At 38.3% G+C, this 24,934-nt stretch overlaps 3 protein-coding genes across 3 annotated transcripts; 1 reads left to right on the top strand and 2 right to left on the bottom strand.

The window, feature by feature from the left end:
* Nucleotides 1-2,249: 2,249 nt before the first annotated feature.
* trmt2b (tRNA methyltransferase 2 homolog B) lies at nt 2,250-4,253 on the bottom strand. The gene has a single exon (XM_053621306.1). It carries the CDS (start codon nt 4,107-4,109, stop codon nt 2,670-2,672), a length of 1,440 nt encoding a protein of 479 aa, XP_053477281.1. The 5' UTR covers nt 4,110-4,253; the 3' UTR covers nt 2,250-2,669.
* Nucleotides 4,254-4,264: 11 nt separating this feature from the next.
* Nucleotides 4,265-17,151, top strand: dnajb12a (DnaJ heat shock protein family (Hsp40) member B12a). Its single transcript, XM_053621307.1, has 9 exons — nt 4,265-4,432; nt 7,490-7,667; nt 7,816-7,961; nt 8,942-9,115; nt 11,080-11,159; nt 11,386-11,495; nt 12,253-12,425; nt 12,649-12,780; nt 16,598-17,151. Exons 1-8 carry the CDS (start codon nt 4,300-4,302, stop codon nt 12,771-12,773), a joined length of 1,119 nt encoding a protein of 372 aa, XP_053477282.1. The 5' UTR covers nt 4,265-4,299; the 3' UTR covers nt 12,774-12,780; nt 16,598-17,151.
* Nucleotides 17,152-17,394: 243 nt separating this feature from the next.
* LOC128605019 (DNA damage-inducible transcript 4 protein-like) lies at nt 17,395-19,475 on the bottom strand. The gene is made up of 2 exons (XM_053620125.1): nt 19,166-19,475; nt 17,395-18,777 (listed from the first exon to the last, which is right to left on the bottom strand). The coding sequence occupies exons 1-2, from the start codon at nt 19,278-19,280 to the stop codon at nt 18,335-18,337; spliced, it is 558 nt and encodes a 185-aa protein (XP_053476100.1). The 5' UTR covers nt 19,281-19,475; the 3' UTR covers nt 17,395-18,334.
* Nucleotides 19,476-24,934: the final 5,459 nt, after the last annotated feature.

Below are 24,934 nucleotides of genomic sequence, written 5' to 3'. Positions count from 1 at the left end.
CATTGCCACCTCACAGCTACAGTATCCTGGGTTTGATCCTTGACACTAGTCTTGTGAAAAAAATAAGGGTTTTTGACATATTTGGACAAGCAAACATTTGATCATCTTTGAAACAGTGCCTATTAATAAAGTTGATTTCCTTGAACAAAACCACAAGGGAAAAAAAGTTTTTTCAATCATTTATACAACAGAAATAACAATAGATGTGATATTCTTTTGTGGAAAAACTAAGTACATCCTAGGCCTCAGAAGCTAGTATTGCCTCCTTTAGCAGAAATGACTTCTTGTAGGCATTAATCATAATTGTCCACCAGGCTTACTAGAATTTTTGACCATTCTTCCATACAATATTCTTTCAGTTGTACGATGTTTGAGGGTTTTTCTTGCATGTACTGACCGTTTCAAATCCCCCCACAACATTTCAATGGGATTCAAATCAAGGCTTTGACTAAGCCATTCCATAACACTCCATTTCTTCTTTTTGAGCCATTCCTTGGTGGATTTGCTAGTGTGCTTAGGATCATTATCCTGTTGAAAGGTCCACTTTCAGTTCAACTTCAACGTTCAGACTGATGGCCTCACATTATCTTCAAGCACTCTTTGATATGATGCAGAATTCATAGTTGAATCAATGAATGCAAGCTGTCCAATCCCTGAGGCAGTGAAGCAACCCCAAACCATAACATTTCCACCACTGTGCTTCACCGTGCTTCTCCTGAAATGCTGTCTTTGGTCTGCGCCAAACATGTCTGCTGTTACTGTGGCAAAACAACTCTATCTTTGATTCATCTGTCCAGAACACATTATTCCAAAAGGCCTATTCTTTGCTTCTATGCACATTGGCAAACTGTGGTCTTGCTCTAATGTTCTTTTCAGACAGCAAAGACTTTTTCCTGGCACGCCGTGTGAAAATAACTACAAAATATCAATTTTATATGTCATTTAATAGAGTGTATCAACTTTATTAATAGACATTGTTTCAAAGAGGATCAAATGTTTGCTTGTCCAAATATGTATTGAATTTTTTTTTTCCATGAGGTGTACTTATTTTTCCCTTCACTCTATGTTCTCCCCATGTTCACATTTGGTTTCCAACTGTCAAAAAACATATAGGTAGGTGGATTGATAATGCAAAATTCCCCCAAGGTGTGAATGGTGCCATATGATGTACTGGTGTCCCATTCAGGGTGAATTCTCCCTTCTTGCACCCAGGACTTCCATTATTAGCTACGGATCCACTGCAAACCTGATCAGAATAAAGTGGTTACTGGAGATAAATGAATGAATGCTCAATGCTCTGTCACACTCTAAATAAGCCGGTTTATTTTTTCGACCCAGAGGCTCATTGAGTCTGCTATCATTTCGTGGGTTTATTTGTACAGGATTTTATACTATAGATATTGTCATAAAGCAGCTTTATAGAAATGTAGATGTAGTAATGATGGTAATTCTGCTTCTTTTTAGTGAGGTTGATCGCTTGGCTTACCAAAAAGAGCTGACACTTTCAGCTCCCCAATAGCTCATTGGGTTTCTTCTTAACCAGAGAAAGTTTGTATATTACGACCAGTGATTGTTCTTTGTTGAATTTTGGCTGAAATTGTTTAATAAAATATTGCACCAGCATTAAAAAGTTTACATTTGTCAGAATTTTGCAGGTCTAATGTACTGATAAATTACTGACATTGTGTACATGATAAAGGTATGGTTATACCTAACATGTATTAATAATTTATGTCAGTAGTCAAGGTTGTTAAACATATAAGAATATTATAATCCTGACCCAGACACATGAATAACCCCTTCTTTATTCTGTTTCATAATGCAATGTCATTAACAAAGAAACCGTCCTGATCAAAGTTACTCTGTCCTTTCCAACAAATGTACTGACCTATTACAGTGTCTTCTGATTACACAAGGTAACATTATTTCATCTTTCTGACATTGCATTTCTTGCCTCATACATGGGCTTGCCTAATCTGTACACTCTGATGCAAACTAGTATGTAATAAATAACCTCTCACATGGTAAACAAATGAACTGCATGTTGCAACATATCGACAAACTACTGCAATACCTGCAGTGGATATGAACAATAAAAAAGTCTTTTAAAAAATATGTACTTAATGAATATATATATATATATATATATATATATATATATATATATATATATATAAAGTATAATAGGGGGCATGGTGGCTTAGTGGTTAGCAGATTTGCCTCACACCTCCAGGTTTGGGGGTCCATTTTTCTCCTCCAGTCCAAAGACATGCATTGTAGGCTGATTGTCCTCTCTAAATTGTGTGAGTGTGTGTGTGAGGTTCCTTTTAATCACACTTATTCTAAGAACAGGAGCTTTCTTTGGAGCTTTTTTCATTCAAAATGATTGAAAAACATGTAGAGACATATAGAGAGACCTCCATGTCATGATTAGTTGGATGTGGTTTCTTCTGTTTACAGAGCATTGGGCACTAAACAGACTGGGTATTTTCCTCCACATTTTAGGAACACTATTCCAAAATGTTTTTTATTTTATTTTAAATATGTACAGTTTATGCAGAAATCACAAAGCACATTTTTAGGACACTACAGTTCTACAGACCACACCAGAAGAAAGAAATGATATGTTATATTACAGCAGTTTTTATAAGTTTGTTACACTTAATTATTCATCGTTCCAAAACAAGCACCAGTTCACAGTGAGGTGTGTGTGGAAACATGTCCACAGGAACAGCAAGCTTTGGTGTAAAGGCCTCTCCAATGAGCTTCCTCTTCAAATCGGTCTTTCCACAAAGCTCCCTGAAATTCCGCATCGCTTCTCCTTCTGGCTTGCAGGATATATAGATAAGTCTTTGTATGTTAGGATGATTGCGCAGGGCTTGGATGACTCTATAATGCAGCCCTGCCCTGGATGGATTCACGACAGCTGTGAGTGCTCGCTCAGAGTGCATTGTGGGTATCAGTTTAGGAAGAACAACCTCTGCTTTTCCTGACAGAAACTCACAGTTCTGAATACCATTTAATGCTGCGTTATATTTCGCATCCTCTACAGCCTGCTCAATCAGCTCAATACCAATGACCTTCTTCAGTCTTGGGGATAGTGAAATGCCAATAGCTCCTGTACCACAGCACAAATCCAGTAGAGTACCCTTTTCACCAGCCTTATTCAGCTCTGCTACAGTCATGTACAGGGCCTCTGCTCCACTCTTGTTCACCTGAAAGAAAGAATCAGTAGAGATGCGGAACTTGAAGCCAAGGATCTCCTCGTAGATATGGGGCTCCCCATACAGCAGCTGGTAGGGAGAATCTTCATGACTGCACCGGGTCATGGTGCTTTCCTGAAAATAAAGTGAGTCCAGCTGGCAAACTGTTCCTGGACCTTTTGTGAAGTATTGTACTAGAGATGCTTTATGGACAGCAATCTCCTCAAGACTTAGGTTTTGTGGATGGAAATATACTATGGCCATTGTGTTACCGGCAGAGTTTGTTCTCACTGTAATTTCTCTCCAGTGTCCTCCATCATGAAACAAAATGCATGGTTTTAGTGGTGAAGCACGTATAAAATCCTCATAACACCTTCCCACCAGACTATGCTTTGATGGCATGTTAAGAAGATGGTCACCGTGAATACAGACAATGTTTCTACTTTTCCCAGTGCCAATGTAGAATCCGACAGTTTTTGGATCTCCATCTACTCCTTTGTTGACAGAGAAGGTGGATTTATTGCGGTAGCCATCCCTCACTGGTGAAGGCACTATGGGCAGAACAGGAAAACGGAGCTCTGCCTTATTGGATGTCAGAGACGAGTTCTGTGCCAGGTGATTAGTCATCTGAAGTAAGATCTTGTGCTGTTGTTCCTGTTTCCACTGAAGCTGCTCCTCATAACTCAGTCGCCACAAAGGGGTCACCGTATCAGCTAGTCTTTCCTCCAGTGACAGATCTCCTCCATCTGAAAGCCAGGATTTCTTTTTTGTTCTTTTCTTTTCAGCACTGCTTGCACACACTAAACTACGATTTAGTATTGCATAGCTTACAGGAACTTTTAGCAGATCCCCAGGCCATTTTAACAATGCTGGCAATATCTTATTCAGGTGCATTTTCCTGATCATTTTTCTAAAGTCTTACAAGTCAAGACGTCTAGGAAATCTTTCCATTACTGTAGTTGTTTCGTCTATTCTGGGGTTTTTTCAACTGTATTCGCGTTGCTTGTTAGGCAAAGCCGTGACGCATAATTCCTGCGTCTAGTCTTCTGCACGTCATTATGCGGCGCCTAAAAGCCATTTCAGTTCCGCTGTCGCAATGGAATCAAACAAGGACGAAGCGGAACGCTGCATAGAAATATCTATCGCGGCGCTTCAAAATAATCAACCCGACAAAGCTCGAAGATTCCTGGAGAAGGCGCAGAAACTGTTTCCCACACAGAAGGCACGACGTGAGTGAATTTGTTTCTTTTACGTGACATGAGAGCTAAATATGTCGCTAACGTTTATGAGCTAGCCCGTTGGCTAACGTTAACCAGCATCCTAGTGTCTAGTCTAACCTGTTTTGTGTATAACCGTATATCTCTTGGCCTTTACATTTTCGAAGACATGTGTTCTTCTTTCTGCACTGTTATGACATGATCTCCATTATTATCCGGCATGGCAACAACAGCCATAAATATTTCTAGCTAAGCTGTTGTGCTAGTGGTGTGTAGTTTACTCAAGCTTCGACAGTGAGTGAATTATTTGCACCCCCCATTTTATTACACAAATTAGTCACGTGACTGCACTGTCTAGTATAAATTATTGAACAAACCAACGTTAATAGCTTCAGTGTTTATTTCAGAGCGCTTGACAGCTTAGAGCAAAACTGCTCATTCTTCTTTTTGTGTCATGCTTATGGAAGCATCTGAATTTGGTGTAAACAACATGAGTCCATCCTGTTTGATGTAAACAGTACAAGCTGGACATAGCAGTGTTACGGGATGAGGAATATTTTCTTGGTATTTCCGGTGGCCTCCTGTCAGTCCTGTCGAGCATCTCAGAGATGAGGTTGAAAGGACTCTGCAGCCATTTAATTTGCTGAAATTTGCCGTGTTGGTCCATTCTGTGTGATACAACATTATGCACAACAAAAGACGAATGCCTAGCTGCATGTATACTATTCTGCAGTGCATAATACTACTGTTTAGTTGTACCTAATAACATGGCTACTTGGTGTGGTTAGATATGATCTGCTTGCAGGTTGTCTTGAACAGATACCGGGTAGTTTTGGGCTGTCTGACAACGAACAAGCAGACACCGCTGCTAACGAAGCCTTCAAACTGAGAATTACAGATTGTCCAATCCCACCATCAGATCTCAAACCCATCATCAGTCCCTCCAGGATGTTCGCAGAAATCAACACAAAATCGAGCGAATCCGTAATATTCGGAGGCGGGAGAAGATAAGGACAAGTCTAAGGGCCCTGGACAGACGGAGGGCCCAGCAGAACCCCATAATTTCCTGTATGATTTTGTTATTTAAATGGCCCCTTTGCCCAATAATCTATTGGGAAGCACGCTGTAATGATTGCCCTCAGACTGTGCCAAGTGCATGTGTCTGTCCCCTTAAGACGTTCGCAGCTTATTCAGAAACGCCGCACTTTGAGTGAATCGTTTGTTTGAGTCGGTTCATTTCAATGAATTGGAGAATCCCGTTGATAAAACTAATCTGAATGATTCATTCACGAAAAGAACCGATTTGATTCTCAAGTTCAACTCACTGATTCAAAGATCCTGTCACGGTTTTAGCTCATTTCCACATTTATTTCTGGAGCTGCTGGTGTGTGAAACTTCTTATTCACTCGGTGAATAATAACAATAATAATAATAATGGTAAAGTTCATTGTTCTTGGTAATTGAGGAATAAGAAATTACAAGTCAACAGCTTATAAAGACATCCAGACAGAGTTTCTGTAGTGTCTGTGTATGAGAGAGAGTACAATGGTGTTAATTACTTGTACTATAATTATATATATATATATATATATATATATATATATATATATATATATATATATATATATATATATATATATATATATATAAAATTAGTTATTTGTATATAGTTATAGATGCATAATTTCAGTAAATTTACTAAACTGCTCAAACTTAATTCTTTATAGTCTCTTATTGAATGTTCAATAATTGTTATGCTTATTGATAGTTTTTACATGGCAATAAGATAATAATTGGGGGGTGGACGGTTGGGGCCCGGAGTACAAATTAGCCAGGGGGCCCAGAAACCCTAGCGGCACCCCTGATTGTCTGCATTAACTCTAATGAAGTGTAACCACACTTTTGAACATTTGGTTCTCTCTGCCATCGTCACGCTATGTATTAAGTGGGAGCTTATCGCACTCGGCGTTGCATGTGACAGCCTGAGAGATCTCACTTCTGGATTGTGAATAATGAAAATGCAGACGAATGTCTTAATATTATCGCAAATTAGAAATGGTTGGTGAGATAAAATGTACAAGATGATGTTTATTTAGCAATAATGTATAGGAAATATATTTTCTTAATTTCTCCAGTACTGAAAGCAGAACCGATAGCATCAGAGCTTATCGATACTGCGGTCTTTCATAATTTAGGACCCGGGGCCAGTTTAATAATTTCGGTACCCATCCCTAACTATGGAAGCCCGTTTCCGCCTTTAAGTAAAAAAAAAAAAAAAAAAACTCTGATTCTGTAAGTTATAATAATTATAAACTTTCTTGTAATAATGACGGCGCTCTCTCGTGATAATGACGGCGCTCTCTCGTGATAATGATGGCGCTATCTCCTGATAATGACGGCGCTATCTCCTGATAATGACGGCGCTATCTCCTGATAATGACGGCGCTATCTCCTGATAATGACGGCGCTATCTCCTGATAATGACGGCGCTATCTCCTGATAATGACTGCACTATCACGTGATAATGACGGCGCTATCTCGTCATAATGACCGCGCTATCTCGTCATAATGACTTAATTCACGCCTGCACAATGTGTGCAGGCAAGCAAGGCGAGAATGTGCTTTGCAAATGCAGAATGGCTGAACTGTTTTGAAAGAAACTATGCATGTATAAGAACAGCTGAACACTTTTGGGCTTAATTGTGTTAATTTCCCCTATGTATGGAGACTTTTGGGACACCCTGTATTACTGGGCTGTCCTAATCTTAACAATACTAGACAGTGATTTTACTCAGAAAAGATATCTAGAAGTCTTCCAGAAAGTCTAACCAGGGAAAATCCTAGAATTCTTATCAAATATTAAAATGAAGGACCTTATATTGCAGCTGTTGTTGACAGTTTTTGAATGTTGTAAGATTTTATCATTGTAATACTGTGAGAATGAAAATAGCCATGAAAATAGCCATTGATGCTGACATGGCATTAAAAGAACGATAAATAAATAAATCAGGTTGACTTGTCAATATGAGCGATTGACACGCATCTTTTTTCCTCAACTTGCTGTTTTAGGTTTATTAGAATCTATAGCTCTGAATGGAAATGCACATGGCAGTAATAATAACTGTGGAGAAAATGAGGGCAGTGGAGTTCGACACCGAGCCACCAGTGCTGGAGAGGAGACATCAGAAGACCGAGCCACAGACGGAGCCAAATCATATACAGCAGAACAACTGGATGCAGTCAAACAGTGTGTTTACTTTTGACAGGAATGCTACACATATACACTACTATGGCTATAAAAGCCGTTTTAAACATCATGTGATTAATTGTGACATTTTACTGGTAGCTGGTAATGTTTTGTGTTGGTTTTGTATTGTCCCTTTCCTCTGACGTAGGATAAAGAAGTGCAGAGACTATTACGAGATTTTGGGAGTCAGTAAAGATGTGTCGGAGGATGATCTGAAAAAAGCTTATAGAAAACTGGCTTTGAAATTCCATCCGGATAAAAACCATGCTCCAGGTGCTACAGAGGCATTTAAAGGTATGTCATGTGCTATAGAGGGTATGCATTGACCTCACTTTGCCGCCGGAACACGCCCTCTTGGGTGGACTGAGTGGCAAAACATCCAGCAAAATGGCTGGTTTTAATAGGGGAAGCTGCGAAAACGCTAGTATAAATAACAATTATCAGCTTAAATTAAAGGCAGTTGGACTCGACAGTGACCCTTACAACTTGCCTAAGAACCTGTGGTCCATGGACATCGGAAATCGGTTTTCCCGACATTTATATGTACCTGAAGCCTGAATGCATACAAAAGCCTTGATGCTTGGTCCTACTTCAAGGCGGGATTTGTTGGAGAAATTAAAGTGACAAGAACACCAATAAATATTCTGGTTGTATGTGGACAGGTATGTACAAATATTTTTATTTGATTATATCATTTTATCTGGTAAACCGTAAGCTAGATAGTCCTAGTTTGTTGGTAGCTAACGCTGCTTCCACTTATTAACGTTATATATTTGTGAACTGTGAAGTAAAACACAGTCAGAGAATGAATGAGTCTCCATTATTCATCAATGGAAATAGGCAGCGTTTAAAAAGAAATATGTAGCAAATTATTCATCATTGTACATGAATACCACATGGCAAAAGAACTCGCACTTACACTGATCGACTTAGTAAAAAGGAGTGAATGGTTTTTTGGCACTCTGTAAAAAGATACCTCTGAATCTTGTTGAATCTCTTAGCACAGTCGATCTCATAACAGCTTTTTCCCATTTTATGTGTTTTTTTTCTGTGTTCTCACGGAATTCACGCTGTACACTAATGATGCCGATCCGTCTATTTGCCACTCAGTGGGTGTGACCGCTGCGAGTTCTGGCTACCGTGAAGTCATGCATACCCTCTATATAACTCTCAGCTTCTTATTCGTATAAAATATAATCACCACGTGTGTACTCACTGGTCTTTACTGGTCTTGAGCAAGTTCTTATAACTTTTATTCCGTTTTTTGTTTATAGCTATTGGAAATGCGTATGCCGTTCTCAGTAACACAGAAAAGCGGAAGCAATACGACCTTTATGGTGAGGAGAAAGTTCACCCGTCACGTCATGGCCATTCTCATCATGGCTTTGAGGCAGATATTTCACCTGAGGATCTCTTCAATATGTTCTTTGGCGGTGGATTCCCATCTAGTAAGTGAACAGTTTGGTAATGGGATATTCTCTATATGCTAACACACATATTGTGTGGGGGGGTAGCAGCTCACGCCACATAGTACATTATAACCATAACATGACGCTCCTACTGTAATCATAATGGATAATAAAAGCTGCTATATTCTGACCACCTTGCGGCACTTCACATAGAATCAGCTTAACTTAGCTTAATATTAACCTGTTGTACAGGGTGTCTCAGAAGTCGCCATTCATAAGGGACTATGTTTGCCAGCACCCTGTTGATTGTCTTCGTCAGTGGATGTTCATGGGCGACTTTTTGAATTTGTTAATAAGTTTGGCAACAGTGTCATGTCTGATATGCTTGCCCTGTTTCCTGTTAAAGTCCATCGCAAGCCTTAAGAATGATTTCAATATGTTCTTTTGTCAAAGGCATTCTTAAAGGCTGTCTGAAAAAATATATATAATATAAACTAAGTATGAAAAAGTTTTGAAGACATTGTGCTAAAAAGTGTTCATTTCCCCTATGTATGGAGACTTTTGGGACACCCTGTATATTTCCCATTACTGTTATTAACCAAAGATGTTTAAAAGCATGGATTGAGGCCAGTGACCCATCAGGCTACAGCAGAGCAATTTTTTTTTTTTTTTTTTAACTGCCTCATGATAACTTTACCCAAGTTTGACATACTGTCTAAGGAAATTCCACGTTTATACAGCTTCTGTGTTTAGAGAGATTATATTTGGGTTGTACAGTTAGGATGATATAATACTTCACTGCGAGTGTGTATTGTGACCACTGTGGGCTGTCTTTTTCATATTTTTTAGCACTGGCAGATGGTAGAGGGGGCAAGAGGTAATAATAAGTAAATATCGGGATAGTAATTATTAATTATCGCCCAGCCCTAGTGGCACCACATTGCTTTATCATACTAGATTTTCACGTTTAGATTTCTGTGACACTTGTCCACTTTAAATATTGCCTCGCACCTCTGGGGCTGAGGGATCAATTCCTGCTTCCGCCCTGTGTACACAGAGTTTGCATGTACTTCCCGTACTTCGGGGGCTTCCTCCCCAAGTCCAAAGACATGCATTGTAGGGTGATTGGCATCTCTAAATTGTGAGTAGTGTATGAATGACTTTGTGTATGCGATCATGCATATGAGCTTGGCGCCCCGTCCAGCATGTCCCCCGCCTTGTGCCCCGAGTTTCCTGGGATAGGCTCCAGGGCCCCTGCAACCCTGTGTAGGATAAGCTGAACAGAAAATGGATGGATGGATAGATAATGTTCAAGAGTATGAAAATGGAAGCAAAACAGCTGTACAGATCCATGGTTATTGTTTGTAGACTTTGTGTTTCCTTTGCACATGCAGACCTGTCAACCTTCATGCATTTTGCCTAGGAGCTCCCCATTTTAACACCAGAGTACACGAGTATGAGTTATCACTCAGAAACTTGCCAAAACAGTGGTCTACTTCACCCACTCTCCCCACGCCAGTAAAAACAGCAGATGAACCAGTCAACTTGTATCTGGATTTAGTGACAGATTCTTAGTCATTCTGATCTCTAGAAGCACTGCCCATCCCCCATCACACGTTACTGATCTTTTGGCTGGAGCTCATGACTTGATTTACTTGTTTGGAAAATGTGCTCACATGGCACCTTCACTTTCTGTAACGGTAAATGGAGATTGTTTTATGTTCATCGATGTGAAATAAAAGCCATCGATTTATGTTAAAATTAACTAATGCTAGATACGTATTAGAGTAACATTTCACAGATTGTATGAGGGACATTAGAAAAGCAATTGGTAAAAGGACTATATCTAATATATAAAACATACCATTTTGAGAAAAAAAAATTGTTTGTTGAATTTTATTTTTGTTTCTTCTTCCGGGCTGGCAGGTCTGCAAATGTAAAGCACTCGTATATCGAAAAATGATTTCAGGTGTTTGCATCATGAACCTTTTCACTTCTTCCAGGTAATGTCCATGTTTATAGTAATGGCAGGATGAGATTTGGACATAACCAGAGGCCTGAGCGAAGAGAACAAAGGAGAGATGTAAGTAACCGTGCACTGGTAAAGTTTTCTCGCCTCCGAGAGAATATGTTGCGAATTTAGAGCATTTTTTCACAATTTATTTCAAGGCTACAATAGTGTTTTTTGATCACAGAATTGTATAATGCTGTTTAACTATGCCATGATGTCTAGCCACAAGCTGATTGCTTTATTCTTATTGTTCAGCAATGTTTAACACATTCTGCTTTAATATTTCCCAACAAATTAGGGAAGTCTTGCTCTGTTTGTTCAGCTGATGCCCATCCTCGTCCTCATTGTAGTTTCAGCCCTTAGCCAGTTGATGGTGTCCAGCCCCCCCTACAGTCTAAGTCACAGGCCGTGAGTCTTGCATTTCAACAGCATTCACTTTTTATTGACTTGTCTGACTCAGTTTGTTTTTATATGCCAAGCAATACACTTTCTAACTGTTACTTAGAAAAAAGTAAAAAACTGTTACTTTGTAAAAAGTTTGCACACTACACGAGAAAGACAGTTTGCCTTGTTGGGAAATGATCAGCTTTTATAATATCCAGTGGAGTCCAAAAGTCTAAGACCACTACTGAAAAATCTTCTATTTTTCATTCTTTGCTAATTTAATCCAATAATTTTTTTTATTACAAATTACATTATTGACAACCACTTGAGTGATGTAGAATCTTTTTAAATATTTACATGAATTTCAGAGTTTTTAGTATTTGGTATGTCCCCTTTTCACTATAATGACAGTGTGCACTCGAGCTGGCATGGACTTCACAAGTTTGTGCAAAACCTTATGATCCATTTTAGATCAAATCCATCAGTGTCGTCTGAACACATGCTTCAATAGACGAGATTAGGCATGAAGAAAATCTAACCTTTTGTAAAAAGCAGTTAACATGGTCAGTATCACACATTTGCTTACATTTTACATAGGGACCTGGAAATAGTGCAGAATTACATTTATGTTCTTTGTATTAAATATTTCAAAATTCTAAAACCTTCTGTTTATTTTCCACTTTTAAATGGAAAAAAATCTCAGATTTTCAATGTGGTTTCTGACATTTGGACCTCACTGTATCTCTTTTAAGAAAAAAAAGTAACGTTTGATATGTTTCAGATCTTCAGGGCACACGAACAGGAGGCAAACAGCTAATCTGAATGTGCCTTACTATGTGGGTGACCACTTTTCAGAAGAATATACTGGAAAGCATCTTAAGAATATTGAGCAAAGTGTGGAGGATGACTACATTTCAAACCTTCGAAATAACTGCTGGAAGGAAAAGCAACAGAGTGAGTGAAGCCATTAGTTGCACTGTATCATAGCGTTTAGAGCCTATTTTTAGTGTTATATGATCATACAAAAACACAGTCAACCACATTTGTATGGGGAGGTGGACAGTGGTTGAGCATTCATCACAAAATTGTGTTGCAGTGCTCAGAAGTGTAGCATAGCGATCATAGTCAACACACATTATCTTCAGTACTGAACATCTGAACTTATTTTGTATTGCAGAGGAAGGACTGTTGTATCGGGCACGGTATTTTGGAGATTCAGACTTATACCAAAGGGCCCAGAAGATGGGTACCCCCAGTTGTTCAAAGCTGTCAGACATTCAAGTCCTTTTACATGGACCCTGAAAAACAAGTAAGTTTTTATAAAACCATTCTCTTATTTATATACCTAAAAAAAAAAAAAAAAAAAATTCCTGTAATGTATACAGTCCTGGTTAAGTTTCAGTACCCATAGATAAAACTATTTTTCTCTTTGAATATGCATACATAAATCTGTTCAAGCTTGCTATTATGACAAATTTAATTGTACAATAAAAAACAATCAGCCATAACATTAAAACCACTGATTATAATAACATTGATTATCTCATTACAGTGGTACATGTCAAAGGGAGAGAGATATTAGGCAGCAAGTGAACAGTCAGTTCTCGAAATTGATATGCTGGAAGTCGGAAAAATAAGCAAGTGTAAGGATCTGAGCGATTTTGAAAAGGGCCAAATTGTGATGGCTAGATGTCTGGGTCAGAGGAGAACATCTCCAAAAAAAGCAGGTCTTGTGGGGTGTTCTCGGTATGCAGTGGTTAGTACCTACCAAAAGTGCTCCAAGGAAGGACAACCAGTGAACCGGCGACAAGGTTGTGGGCGCATGAGGCTCAGTGATGCATGTGGGGAGCGAAGACTAGCCTGTCTGGTCTGATTTTACAGAAGAACTACTGTATCACAAATTGCTGAAAAAATTAATACTGTCTATGATAGAAAGGGGTCAGAACAAACAGTGCATCACAGCTTGCTGCATATGGGGCTTAGTAGCTGCAGACCGGTCAGAGTGTCCATGCTGAACCCTGTCTACCACCAAAAGCACTTACAATGGGCATGTGAGGATAAGAACAGGACCATGGCCTGGTCTGATGAATCATGTTTTCTTTTGCATCATGTGGATGGCCGGGCGTGTGCGTGTCGCTTACCTGGGGAAGAGATTGTTCTGCTGGGAAACCTTGTGTCCTGGTATTCGTGTGGATGTTACTTTTGACACGTACCACCTACCTAAATATTGTTGCAAACAGGTACACCCCTTCATGGCAACGGTATTCCCTAATGTCGGTTTCCTCTGCAGGATAATGTGCCGTGCCACAATGCAAGACTCGTTCAGGAACGGGTTGAGGAACATGACAAAGAGTTCAAGGTGTTGACTTGGCCTCCAAATTCCCCAGATATCAATCCGATCGAGCATCTGTGAGATGTGCTGGACAAACAAGTCTGATCCATAGAGGCCCCAACTCACAACTTACAGGACTTACAGGATCTGCTGTTAACGGCTTGGTTCCAGATACCACAGCATACCTTGAAGGGTCAGAGCTGTCTCGGTGGCAAAAGGGGGAGCTACACAATATTAGACAGGTGGTTTTAAAGTTATGGCTTATCGGTGTACCTCTATAATATAAGCATTTACACCACAGGGCTGTTGAATTCTATGGTCGGATTAGCGATAACGTATTGATTAATTTTCTATTACAGCATGTCTCTGACAATAATGACAGATGTAATTAAACGATTTATATGTATGGTTTATATTAAGTCAGTGATTCTTATGCACTGTTGTTTCCATAGAAACAACTTATTGACACAGAGTTGTATGGTGTATACCCCAAATAAACTAATAATAAACAGATAAGATCTGTGTTATTTAATAAATAAGAAAATATAATTAAGGTTTTTGTAATGAGATGATTATTTAACATTTATTGAAGGAGTCATTGGAGTCAGTGGTGTGTAACAATCAGTATGTGTACAGCCATGGGAAAGTCTTCAGGACAGAGAAGTTTGCGCTTTCCAGTTTCTCTGTATAATTACAGACTGCATTTTTGCTAGAGCGAGAGAGAGATATACTGGGCTGCTAGAACATAAATGATGATGGGAACTAACTTGTCTCACACACGATCCACAACAGTAAATACACTACATGGCCAACAATATATGGACACCTGATTATCACACCCGTATGTGGTCCTTCCCCCAAATTGTTGCCACAAAGTTTGATGTACACAATTGTTTTGAATGTTGTTATATGCTATAGCATTATGATTTTTCTTTAGTGGAAATAACAGGCCATACCAAACCTGTTCCAGCATGACTGTTTCCCTGTGTGGTCCATGAAGACATGGTTTTCCAAGGTTGGAGTGGAAGAACTTAAGTGGCCTGCACAGAGCCCTGGCCTCAACCCCACTGAACACTTTTGTGATGAACTAGAACACCGACTGAGCTCCAGGCCTGCTTGCCCAACATCAGTGCCTGACTTCACTAATGCTCTTGTGGCTGAATGAGCACAAATCCCCACAGCCACACTCCAAAATCTATTAATGCCCATGATTTTGGAAAAGGATGTTCAGCAAGCACATCTGGTTGTAATGGTCAGGTGTCCACATGCTTTTGGCCTTATAGTGTATAACTATAAACAGAAAAATGCACCATTCATTAATAAAAAAAAAATAAAAATAAAAAAAATTAGTAATTGTTTGCATATTGCTTCACGTGTGGCTGTACACTCACTGAGCACTGTATTAAGAACAACTGTACACCTACACATTCATGCAATTATCTATTCAGCCAATGATGTGGCAGCAGTGCAATGCATAAAATCAGGCAGATACAGGTCAGCAGCTTCAGGCAGTTCTGTGGAGGGAAACACTTTGCTGATGAGAGACGTCAACGGAGAATGGCCAGACTGGTTAGAGTTGATAAAAAGGCTAAAGTAACTCGGATACAATTGTGATGAGCAGAAAAGCATCAAAGAATGCACAACACGTCGATCCTTGAGACGAATGGGTTACAACAGCAGACCACATCGGGTTCCTGCTAAGGCTGAAGTTGCAGTGGGCACAGGCTCACCAAAGCTGGACAGTTGAAGACTGGAAAAACGTAGCCTGGTCTGATGAATCTCAGTTTCTGCTGAGGCACACAGATATTGGGGTCAGAATTTGGTGCCAGCAGCATGAATCTATGGACCAGACCTGCCTTGTGTCAACAGGCCAGGATGGTGGAGGTGGTGTAATGGTGTGGGGAATGTTTTCCTGGTACACTTTGGGCCCCATAATACTAATCAATCGTCGCTTGAATGCCACAGCCTGTTTTGAGTATTGTTGCTGAAAATGTGCATCTCTTCATGGCTTCAATTTACCATCTTCTAATGACTACTTCCAGCATGATAATGCACCATGTCACAATGCAAAAACAGTCTCAAACTAGATTCATGAAAATGACTGAGCTCAATATTCTTCAGTGTTCTTCCCAGTCACTGGATCTGAAGCCAATAGAACACTTTTTGGATGTGTTGGAACAGGAGATTTTCAGCATTAAATCGTACCTAAAAAATCTCCAGGAATTGCGTGGTCAACATGGACCAAAATCTCAAAGGAATGTTTCCAACATCTTGTGGAAACCATGCCATGAAGAATTGAGTCTGTTTTGAGAGCAAAGGGAGGCTCTACCAAGTATTAATATAGTGTTCTTAATAAAGTGCTCAGTGAGCATATAGCACCACCCAAATCATTTTTTTCCCTTTAACAGTTTTGATTTTTAAAATGGTACATCTTAAATTGAAACAAAATATTATAAAATTCCATTTAGTTGTTACTTGGATATGATGGCAACAATGATTTCAGTATGAGGCCCAGTTTAGTTAAATCTGTGAATCCTGAATGTGTGGTGCTTGAAATTGATATTAAATGAGATCTTGAGGAATTATTTTTTTATTACCTTTTTTTCCCATCTATTCTATGGAACTTCTGATATCTTGTATATTGTACTGTATTTTGCATTGATTTTTGAAAAGGGAAAAAGTCAAATAACACATTGAAATTTTCAGCAATGTAGTTGATACTTGTAATTGTGTGTGTGTGTGTGTTGACATTTGTATGTTTTATATGACTTCTTTTTTTCTTTTTCTTTTTTAGGAAGGTCCATATTTGAAGGTGACCAACTACAAACTCACCAAACTTTCACTAAACGTAGAGTGGGAATCTGCACCAGTTCAAGAAAAGAACAAAAACAATCTATCTCCTTGCAGCCACAGGCAACTTTGTCTTTCTTCTCCCATAATGATGTTGAAGTGGGACATCATTGAGTATCTAGTGCTATGGTCTGAAAAACAGCACTAACACTTAATTGTGTTTATATGAAAGTAACTGGTGATGCTTTATGAATGTGAAACGTGAACAAATGGGTATATTCTGAATAGTACGTTATGATCCAAGCTTAATGCTTTTCTTTCAGTGTGTCCATGCACCCCAGTTTTTTTTTAAACAGTTCATAAAATCCTTTATTTTGGTTATCTGAACCAATTCAGATTTTTACGTTTCAACAGCAAGAACGTCAAGAAATTTGGTTATGTAAATTGTTGCCATTTGTTATTTAATTATTCACTGTAGATTGCCTGTTGGATTTTTTTTTAAGAAGCAGTTGAGATTAATGAAGAGATTTTCCCATGTATTTATTAAAATTTAATCAACTATTCCTGTGTGTGTAATGTAATTATTGTAGATTCATCAAGGGTCTGAGAAATGGAACTAATGTATAATTGAGTGCAAAATTTGTACCCCCATGTTTTCTGAGGGGAAAAAAGAATTCCAAGAAGTTTATAGAGTGGGGGTGGGGGGTATATTACTATTTCCGTACCTACTGGGGGGGGGGGGGCAAGATATTACTATCTCCATACCGAATTTGAAATAGGCAGTGTGTGATATCTGGCAGACACAACATAATTGAAAAGAAACAGTGGTCTATCGAACAAGCACTGGATAAGCAGAATAACTTTAGTTTGGCATCATTATGCAGTTTTATTTGTACAAAAAAGCCCAAAGATATGGCTGTATAAATAAATAAACCGTACAATGCATATCTTTTGGCAGTAAGACAAGATTCAGTACTTTTGAAAGTGTTCATTTGGGTACAAAGCTACTGATTATAATAGAATCAAATAAACAAATAAATCTGTAAACTTCATCACATAATGAGGTAGTGCAAATTTAACTTGTGCAGACATTAAAGCGTTTAAAATTACACAAGCACAATTATAAAATGTCTACAATAGTTTCTTTCCTGAGGTAGTTGAATACTTTTAGCTTCCGTTACTTAAGTGATTGGTATTTTATGGGGCTAGATTATAAATGTATGCTAACACACCTTACCCTATATCGGCTTTATAAAGTGTATAGTAAAACCCATACATCAATATTTGCATAGTCAGTTTCTTAAAGTGCACTTATTATGGTTTTGAAACGTGACTAATTTTGTTTTAAAGGTCTCGTACAATAGATTTACATGCATCCAAGGTAAAAACAAACACTTTAATGTGCTCAATTTAAATTACAGCCTAACCTTCCAGAGGTGGGTCTTTTGTTCCCAAATTATGTAGGCTAGTACAGGAAGCAAGTTTGGAATTACTAACGACTCATTTCAGCTGTTCAGAATCGGTTCCTTCTTTTGGGAGTCAATAACTCCGTTTGTCGTGCTGTGATTTTTGAAACTTTGCAGACTTTTACATTCACAAACAGCTCTATAACACACTACATGCAAATGTAATATTTGAAAAAAACCATAATAGGTGCACTTTAAATAAGAAAGTTTTCAAGTAAGGTTTGCCTATAAATCTTAGTAATAGAAATTTTTTAAAAAGAAGTGCCATCTTCAGGTCATAATTCTTCTACATAGACTTCCTCCGTGCTGTACAGCTTCCTTTTCAGAACTGTAAAGCCTGTGCTCAGTTTAACGGAATTGCGGAGCCTACTCTTAAACTTTGGCCACAGTCCCCCAAGATCCAGCCGCAGTAAAAACGTGAGATGGAAAGTTGGAACAATATCAGGGTCCACAGATATCTGTCCCACACTCTGATGGCTCTTGCTGTTGTCCACACACACGTCAATTATGGCTCCTCTGAGACCGCAGGGTTCGGTGGCCGCCAGAAGCAGCAGCTCCTGACCGATCCTCTCCAGTAAAACATGAGGAACAACCAGTCTGAAGGAGCCGAGCAGCTCAGCACTGCTCTCGCTCAGAACATCAGACACGTTGGCCACCGTCTCTGCACACAGAGCCTCTTCAAATGGGTCGTCTTCCATCAAAAGCACCGATAAACACCCTGAAAGAGTTTTCAAAACAAAATTACAAAACTCAAAATTCCAATAATAAGTGGACCGTACGTTTAAAAAGACATTTAACAGTGTACTAGATCATACTGATGGGTCGTTCATGAATGATTCATTAATTTTTAATGTATCTTTACTATGACTCGGGAATAATGAGTTGTCTCAGAGAGTGATACGTACGGACACACAGACACAGACACAGACAGACAGATCATTTTTATTATATTCTGCTGAAATGAACGAAATGACTCGAAAAAAAGATTCGTTCATTTTTCTGAACGAGATTCAAAGATCCGAATCAGTAAAATGATCCGAACTTCCCATCAGTACTATATCACCTTGGAGACGGAGTGAATTAAAGAACATTAAAGCTGAGTTTACCTGAATCTCTCTCCCCCGTTGCTTTTGTGTCATCGGCGTGATTGAGCAGTTTCTGGACCACTCTCCCCAATGAAAGGCGTTTTGAAGCACCGGATTCGGACTGTGAATAATCCATGGTAGAAGAATTAAACCCCTGTGGTAAGAGCTTCCTGTATGAACAATAGTGAACAGACAAAATGCTCACAAACTTCAAGATGCGTTCAAGGAATATTTATACGCAGTGATGGGTGGCGCCGCCCCCTCTCACTTCTTAGCCAATCAGATTTAAAGACACGGTCTCAGCGTTTCATCTCCGCCAAAAAAGCTTCGGGCTTTTGGAAAGCGAACAGTTTACGATCCCCACTTCCGCAGGGGGTGAAATGTGGATGGCTCATGATTTTGGAGTGAAGAAAATGACACCCTTTAACCCCCAATTGTGAAATGGTTAAAGACAAAAGTTGAAACATAATGTACTAGGTCTAGTGCAGTTGGTTTAGTGCTGGGGGTGACGGTATAAACAAGCTGAAATAGACATCAAAATCAAATACACAGCTAAAAATGTTATTTTTTAAATTACGATTAATAAAAACCCACTAAACTACAGTCTCATAAGTCAGATTCATTCAATCAGGCCTTCTTGTAAGAATACTCATTCTGCATCAAGCAGTAGGAGAGAAAAAAACTTTGAATGCACTTTTACGTTTTTTTTTGTTTTGTTTTGTTTTTTTGTCCCACTGTTTGATACAGTCATAATGCTTACAAAACGACTGATTTTATATATAAACTATAACATAGGCTACATGGAAACTTGTGTGGGAGGCTATTTTTGGTGGAACTTTATTAGTTGATTTAGTAGCAAGTTCTTAAATGATTCATTCAAGAACTTCTTGTTTTTTGCTTGTTTGCGGTTCTTTTCTAGTCCCACGTCTGAACCAATCAGCTTTCAGCGCACGTGCAAAACGTTCCAATCTGCTGGAATTTGAAGCGCTTGTGAAATTGGTGGTCTGCGGTGGCCCCGCCCCTTCCCCACTCTCCCCAAAACGCCAAGAAGTCACGTAGACATCGCGGCTGTAACAGTAACATATCAACAAGCATGTTCGCGTGAACCCGATAAAGACACGATGCTGAAATAATAGCCTTATAACTGCAAGCATAACAAATTAAGTCTGTAGGCCTGTGTCTGAGACTTTGACAATGAAAAGTCCTTCCTAAGAGTAAAAGAATATACCCGATGTATTAGGAAAACAAACTCCAAATAGCCTGTAATGAGAAAGACGGGTCTGTAAGTGCAAGCAGCAAAATAAAACACATAATTGTCCAAATGTAATCGTTTTGGTGTAGTAACAGACTCCATGTTCTGCAAATAAAGAAATATTTCACCGGTACTGAAACGAGTGTACAAGAATTTACATTTATTTAGGAAAAATTGCCACGAAGACTTGGAAACCGACTCTTTTGTTTGAAGCAGAAATCACAGTTGTTGCAGTTGGGGGTCAACGCCCGGACATGAGCTAACGTTTAATATAGGCCTAACTTGTGTTTTATTAAGTGTTTGTTGTATTTGAATCTGTTTCATGTTAGATTCTGTCGTTTGATAATTATAGTTAATCAGTTATACGCGGTTCTTAAACTAGGCAAATTAACTAGCTTTTATATGAACTAGCATTCTAGCTAGTTAGCTAACTAATTCAGTGATGTTACAGGTAATCTTGCTGTCTTAGCCATTTCTGATGTCAAAGAGTTTCGGTGTGATTTTAAAGGAGATGTTCCCACAGCAGTTACAGGACATAAACTGTAAATTCAGTGCCGTAGGGTGACATGGGCAGGTAGCACTGCAGCCTCACAAATCCATTCTGGGGCTTGGTCCTGAACCTGGCCTCTGGCCATTTTGTGTTTCCTTCTCCCCCAAAACTCTCTCTCTCTCTCTCTCTCTCTCTCTGTGTGTGTGTGTGAGAGAGAGAGAGAGACTGCGTGAATAAATAAGTTGTTCCACAACAGGGATTGCAGTGCGAGATCTAATCTAACAGTTATTTCTCTTTTATACTGATTTCTGATTTATTGTTTTGACACCTCAACTTTGCTGTCATGTCACATCACGTGTAAAGACGGTTTATTCATCTTTAGCTTATGGTATGGCTCTACACTCCTACTGTGAATAGAAAGCAGCACAACAATGGTCTTTTTTTTTTTTTTTTACATACTTTTAAAAGAACTTATTTAAATACTTACTGCATATGGTGATATTTTTAATATGAAAATTGATAGATGTATGTATATTTCATGTTTAAAATATATGCAAAGCAACATTCTTATGTGATTCATACAACTTGTTATAATGATACAAAGGCTTTCAAATGAATAAAAAAGTTACATTCACAGCATGGTCTCACAGCTCCAGAGTTCTGGGTTCAAACATTATCATGGATTACTGCATGTGCTCCCTATGCTCTCTTGGGTTTCCTCTGGGTTCTCTGGTTTCCTACCACTGTCCAAATCCATCCTATCCAGGGTGAATACTTTGGTCTTGTGCCCAGAGTTGCCAGGACAGACTCTAAACTCACCACAAATCTGACCAGAATGAAGCATTACTGAAGAGGATGATGAATTAAATAACAACAGCAGCAGCAGCAACAACAACAACAACAATAATAATAATAATAATAATAATAATAAGCTAAACACATTATTAGCACACAATTAGCTCATATCACAAAACACAGAAGGTGAAAGAACTGTTGCTTTTTAAACAAAGAGATTCATTAGGAGGCAATTACATAATTTTATAATTTACTAGTGTTTTATACTCATTTCTATTTATGTGTCTACAGTAATGTTTTGGCCACTAGAATGTGATTTAATATTCAGCCACATAAAAAGAGCAACTATTAGATTATTAGAGATGCACCGAGTTATCGGCCAATAAACGCTATTGGCCATCGGCCGATAGTTCAAAAACATCCGATGATGTTTTTGATCAGGGCTTATTATATCCTGTCAATCAAAAGAGGGTGGGAAAACACATCGATTTCATGTTGTGTGTAAAGATGATGTCTTTTGTATGGAATGACGACAAAACTGCAGTTTGTAATCTCTGTAAGGTCTGCACTGATAAAATTTTACACCGGACGCTGCAGCAGTGAAGCGGGAGTTTCGCTGTCAAGACAATTTTTTTTTTGCTACACTGCTCAAGCTACTCAAGCTGCTCACGCTGAATTAAAGTTCCAGTACATCGTTGAAAGTTTTAAATGAAGGTGAGTTGACAAAAAAGTATATATTGCACAGAAAAATATATTTGTAGAGTAGTATATTTCATATGTTAATATATAAAAAGTTTATATTATATATTACTAGTTTGATGTTCAATGACGACATAGAAATGCTTTTGTTTGTGGTGTGAATGTGAAGCATAACAGGAGGTTTTTTAAATTCAGTCAGTGTTAATATGAATCACATGAGTATGTTCATATGAATATGAATGAGTTAAGAAATCTTAATTAAATCTTCAGAATTTAGTTCATGTGTTAATGTTAATTTGAGTAATGTGTTTTCTGTTTATGAGACCAGTTACTGTTAAACAACTTGTTGAAATGGAGAGAATAAAATTCCTATTTAATTTTTTTCAGAATTGTGGAATTAATTATTATTAATTTAAAAGAAGGCATAAAAGGCAGAACTATTGGTATCGGCCGATATCACTCTGAATAATTAGTATCGGCTGAGAAATTTAGTATCGGTGCATCTCTACTAATTATACATGTAATTATATACATGTACTATCAGTTGGGTGTGTATGTATTAATGTATCAATTGTATTATAATATGCTATCATCACGTTTGTCCTAAAAATAATGTCTTGGAGGAATATTAGCCCATTCCTCAGTACAGAACAGCTTCAACTCTGGGATGTTGGTGGGTTTCCTCACATGAACTGCTTGCTTCAAGTCATCTCTCCACAACATTTCTATAGGATTAAGATCAGGACTTTGACTTGGCCATCTCAAAACATTAACTTTATTCTTCTTTAATCATTATTTGGTAGAATGATTTGTGTGCTTAGGGTCGCTGTCTTGTTGCATGACCCACTTTCTTTTTAGATTCAGTTCATGGACAGATGTCCTGACATTTTCCTTTAGAAATATAATTCAGAATTTGTTGTTCCATCAATAATGGCAAGCCGTCCAGGCCCAGATGCAGCAAAACAGGCCAAAACCACGATACTACTACCACCACCGTGTTTCACAGTTGAGATAAGTTTCTTATGCTGGAATGCAGTGTTTTCCTTTCTCCAAACATAACACTTCTCATTTAAACCAAAAAGTTCTATTTTGGTCTCTTCCATCCACAAAGCATTTTTCCAACAGCCTTCTGGCTGTCCATGTGATCTTTAGCAAAATGCAGAAAGACAGCAATGTTCTTTTTGGAGAGCAGTGGTTTTCTCCTTGCAACCCTGCCATGCACACCATTGTTGTTCAGTGTTATCGGCATTGGCTGCTTTACTTTGGCCCGTTGCAGTGATATGCCAATGCGTCTGCCATAATGATCTGGGCAATACAAGTAAATTGGCGAGCTGTGGTTTTTCTGGATAAAAAGCACAATAACGTTTATATTTTTCAAACGATTTCAATGGTTTATGATCAACATGTAGTACAAAAAAGTTATTGAAAATTTTTTTCCAAGTCTAACTATCAAGATTCTACGTAACTGTCTCCAGTTACTTAGAATCTTGTTTCAAGTTAGACTTGGAAAATTATTCATTGTCATAAAGAATTGTGAAACTCAGGCTTGTCAAGCATAGATTTGGCTTATTTCTTGGTTAATAAATGCTGAGCCATTCCTGTCTTCAACCCCATCTTTTAGCTTTTCTTGTGCTCCAGGTCAGAATTCTGTTAACAAACCTCGTTCATTTTTAAATACTGAAAAAAATTGAAATGGTGCATCTTTAAGTACTAATAATTGACCATCATTGTACCAAAATGGAACAAAATCAGCAAATACAAATTAAATAGTGAGACACTGGCAGTCAGTCTGCTTTGCTTGCCAAAAAAAAAGCACCTAGTGACAAATCTAGCGACTTTTTTGACAAACCTTAGCAACTTTCCAAATGTCGCCAGTACTGTCCTGCAAGCGCGAGGTGTTGCTTTCCCGCTGCACTCTCACCTCTCTCTGCGCCTGCTCTGCCCAGTGAGGGGCTGAGAGCCGGAGCAGCACATCCCTCTGATCACATGGCAACTGACTTACACATGAATGTAAAAAGAAGCACGTGCAGGTGTCCCACTGATTGATTTAAACAATGTCATGGATAACAAGACGCGCCCTTCCTCCCAATTTACATCAGTCATATGCGAATGTTTTTAGAACGCAAAACGAATGAAATGCAACATGTTTTACATGTAAAATAGTCCACGTTATTATAGCCTAGTTCTCTTGTTCAAAGTAGTTATAGTGTTCAGAAACATTTTCTATCATTCCATACCATGTTCCATACCTGTCCGTTATATAGTTTTATAAAGGTCATTAAAAAAAGTATTATCTATCTATCTATCTATCAAAAACAATTCTATATATATATATATATATATATATATATATATATATATATATATATATATATATATATAATTTATATAGAATAGGTAATCATTATACCTGGTCTCCTTCTATATGGGGTGGGGGTGCCAGTTGATAGGGGATTTTGTAAATCTCTACATTTATTTATTTGGGAATCGTAATCTAGCCTATTTACTTGAATTATGAAAAAATTCTAACCCCATAAACAATGGTGTTGAATTT

The sequence above is a fragment of the Ictalurus furcatus genome, chromosome 3 (genome assembly GCF_023375685.1).
Source record: "Ictalurus furcatus strain D&B chromosome 3, Billie_1.0, whole genome shotgun sequence".
In the NCBI taxonomy this organism is placed as follows: Eukaryota; Metazoa; Chordata; class Actinopteri; order Siluriformes; family Ictaluridae; genus Ictalurus; species Ictalurus furcatus.
This window is presented reverse-complemented; position numbering and strand designations above follow the sequence as displayed.

Bases quoted from the DNA above. Each gene is read 5' to 3' on its own strand.
- trmt2b (XM_053621306.1), bottom strand. From the start codon at position 4,109: ATGATCAGGAAAATGCACCTGAATAAGATATTGCCAGCATTGTTAAAA.
- dnajb12a (XM_053621307.1), top strand. From the start codon at position 4,300: ATGGAATCAAACAAGGACGAAGCGGAACGCTGCATAGAAATATCTATC. The intron at 4,433-7,489 runs GTGAGTGAATTT...TTGCTGTTTTAG, and splicing joins TCCCACACAGAAGGCACGAC to GTTTATTAGAATCTATAGCT. The intron at 9,116-11,079 runs GTAAGTGAACAG...CACTTCTTCCAG, and splicing joins TGGCGGTGGATTCCCATCTA to GTAATGTCCATGTTTATAGT.
- LOC128605019 (XM_053620125.1), bottom strand. From the start codon at position 19,280: ATGGATTATTCACAGTCCGAATCCGGTGCTTCAAAACGCCTTTCATTG. The intron at 18,778-19,165 runs GTAAACTCAGCT...AAACTCTTTCAG, and splicing joins AACGGGGGAGAGAGATTCAG to GGTGTTTATCGGTGCTTTTG.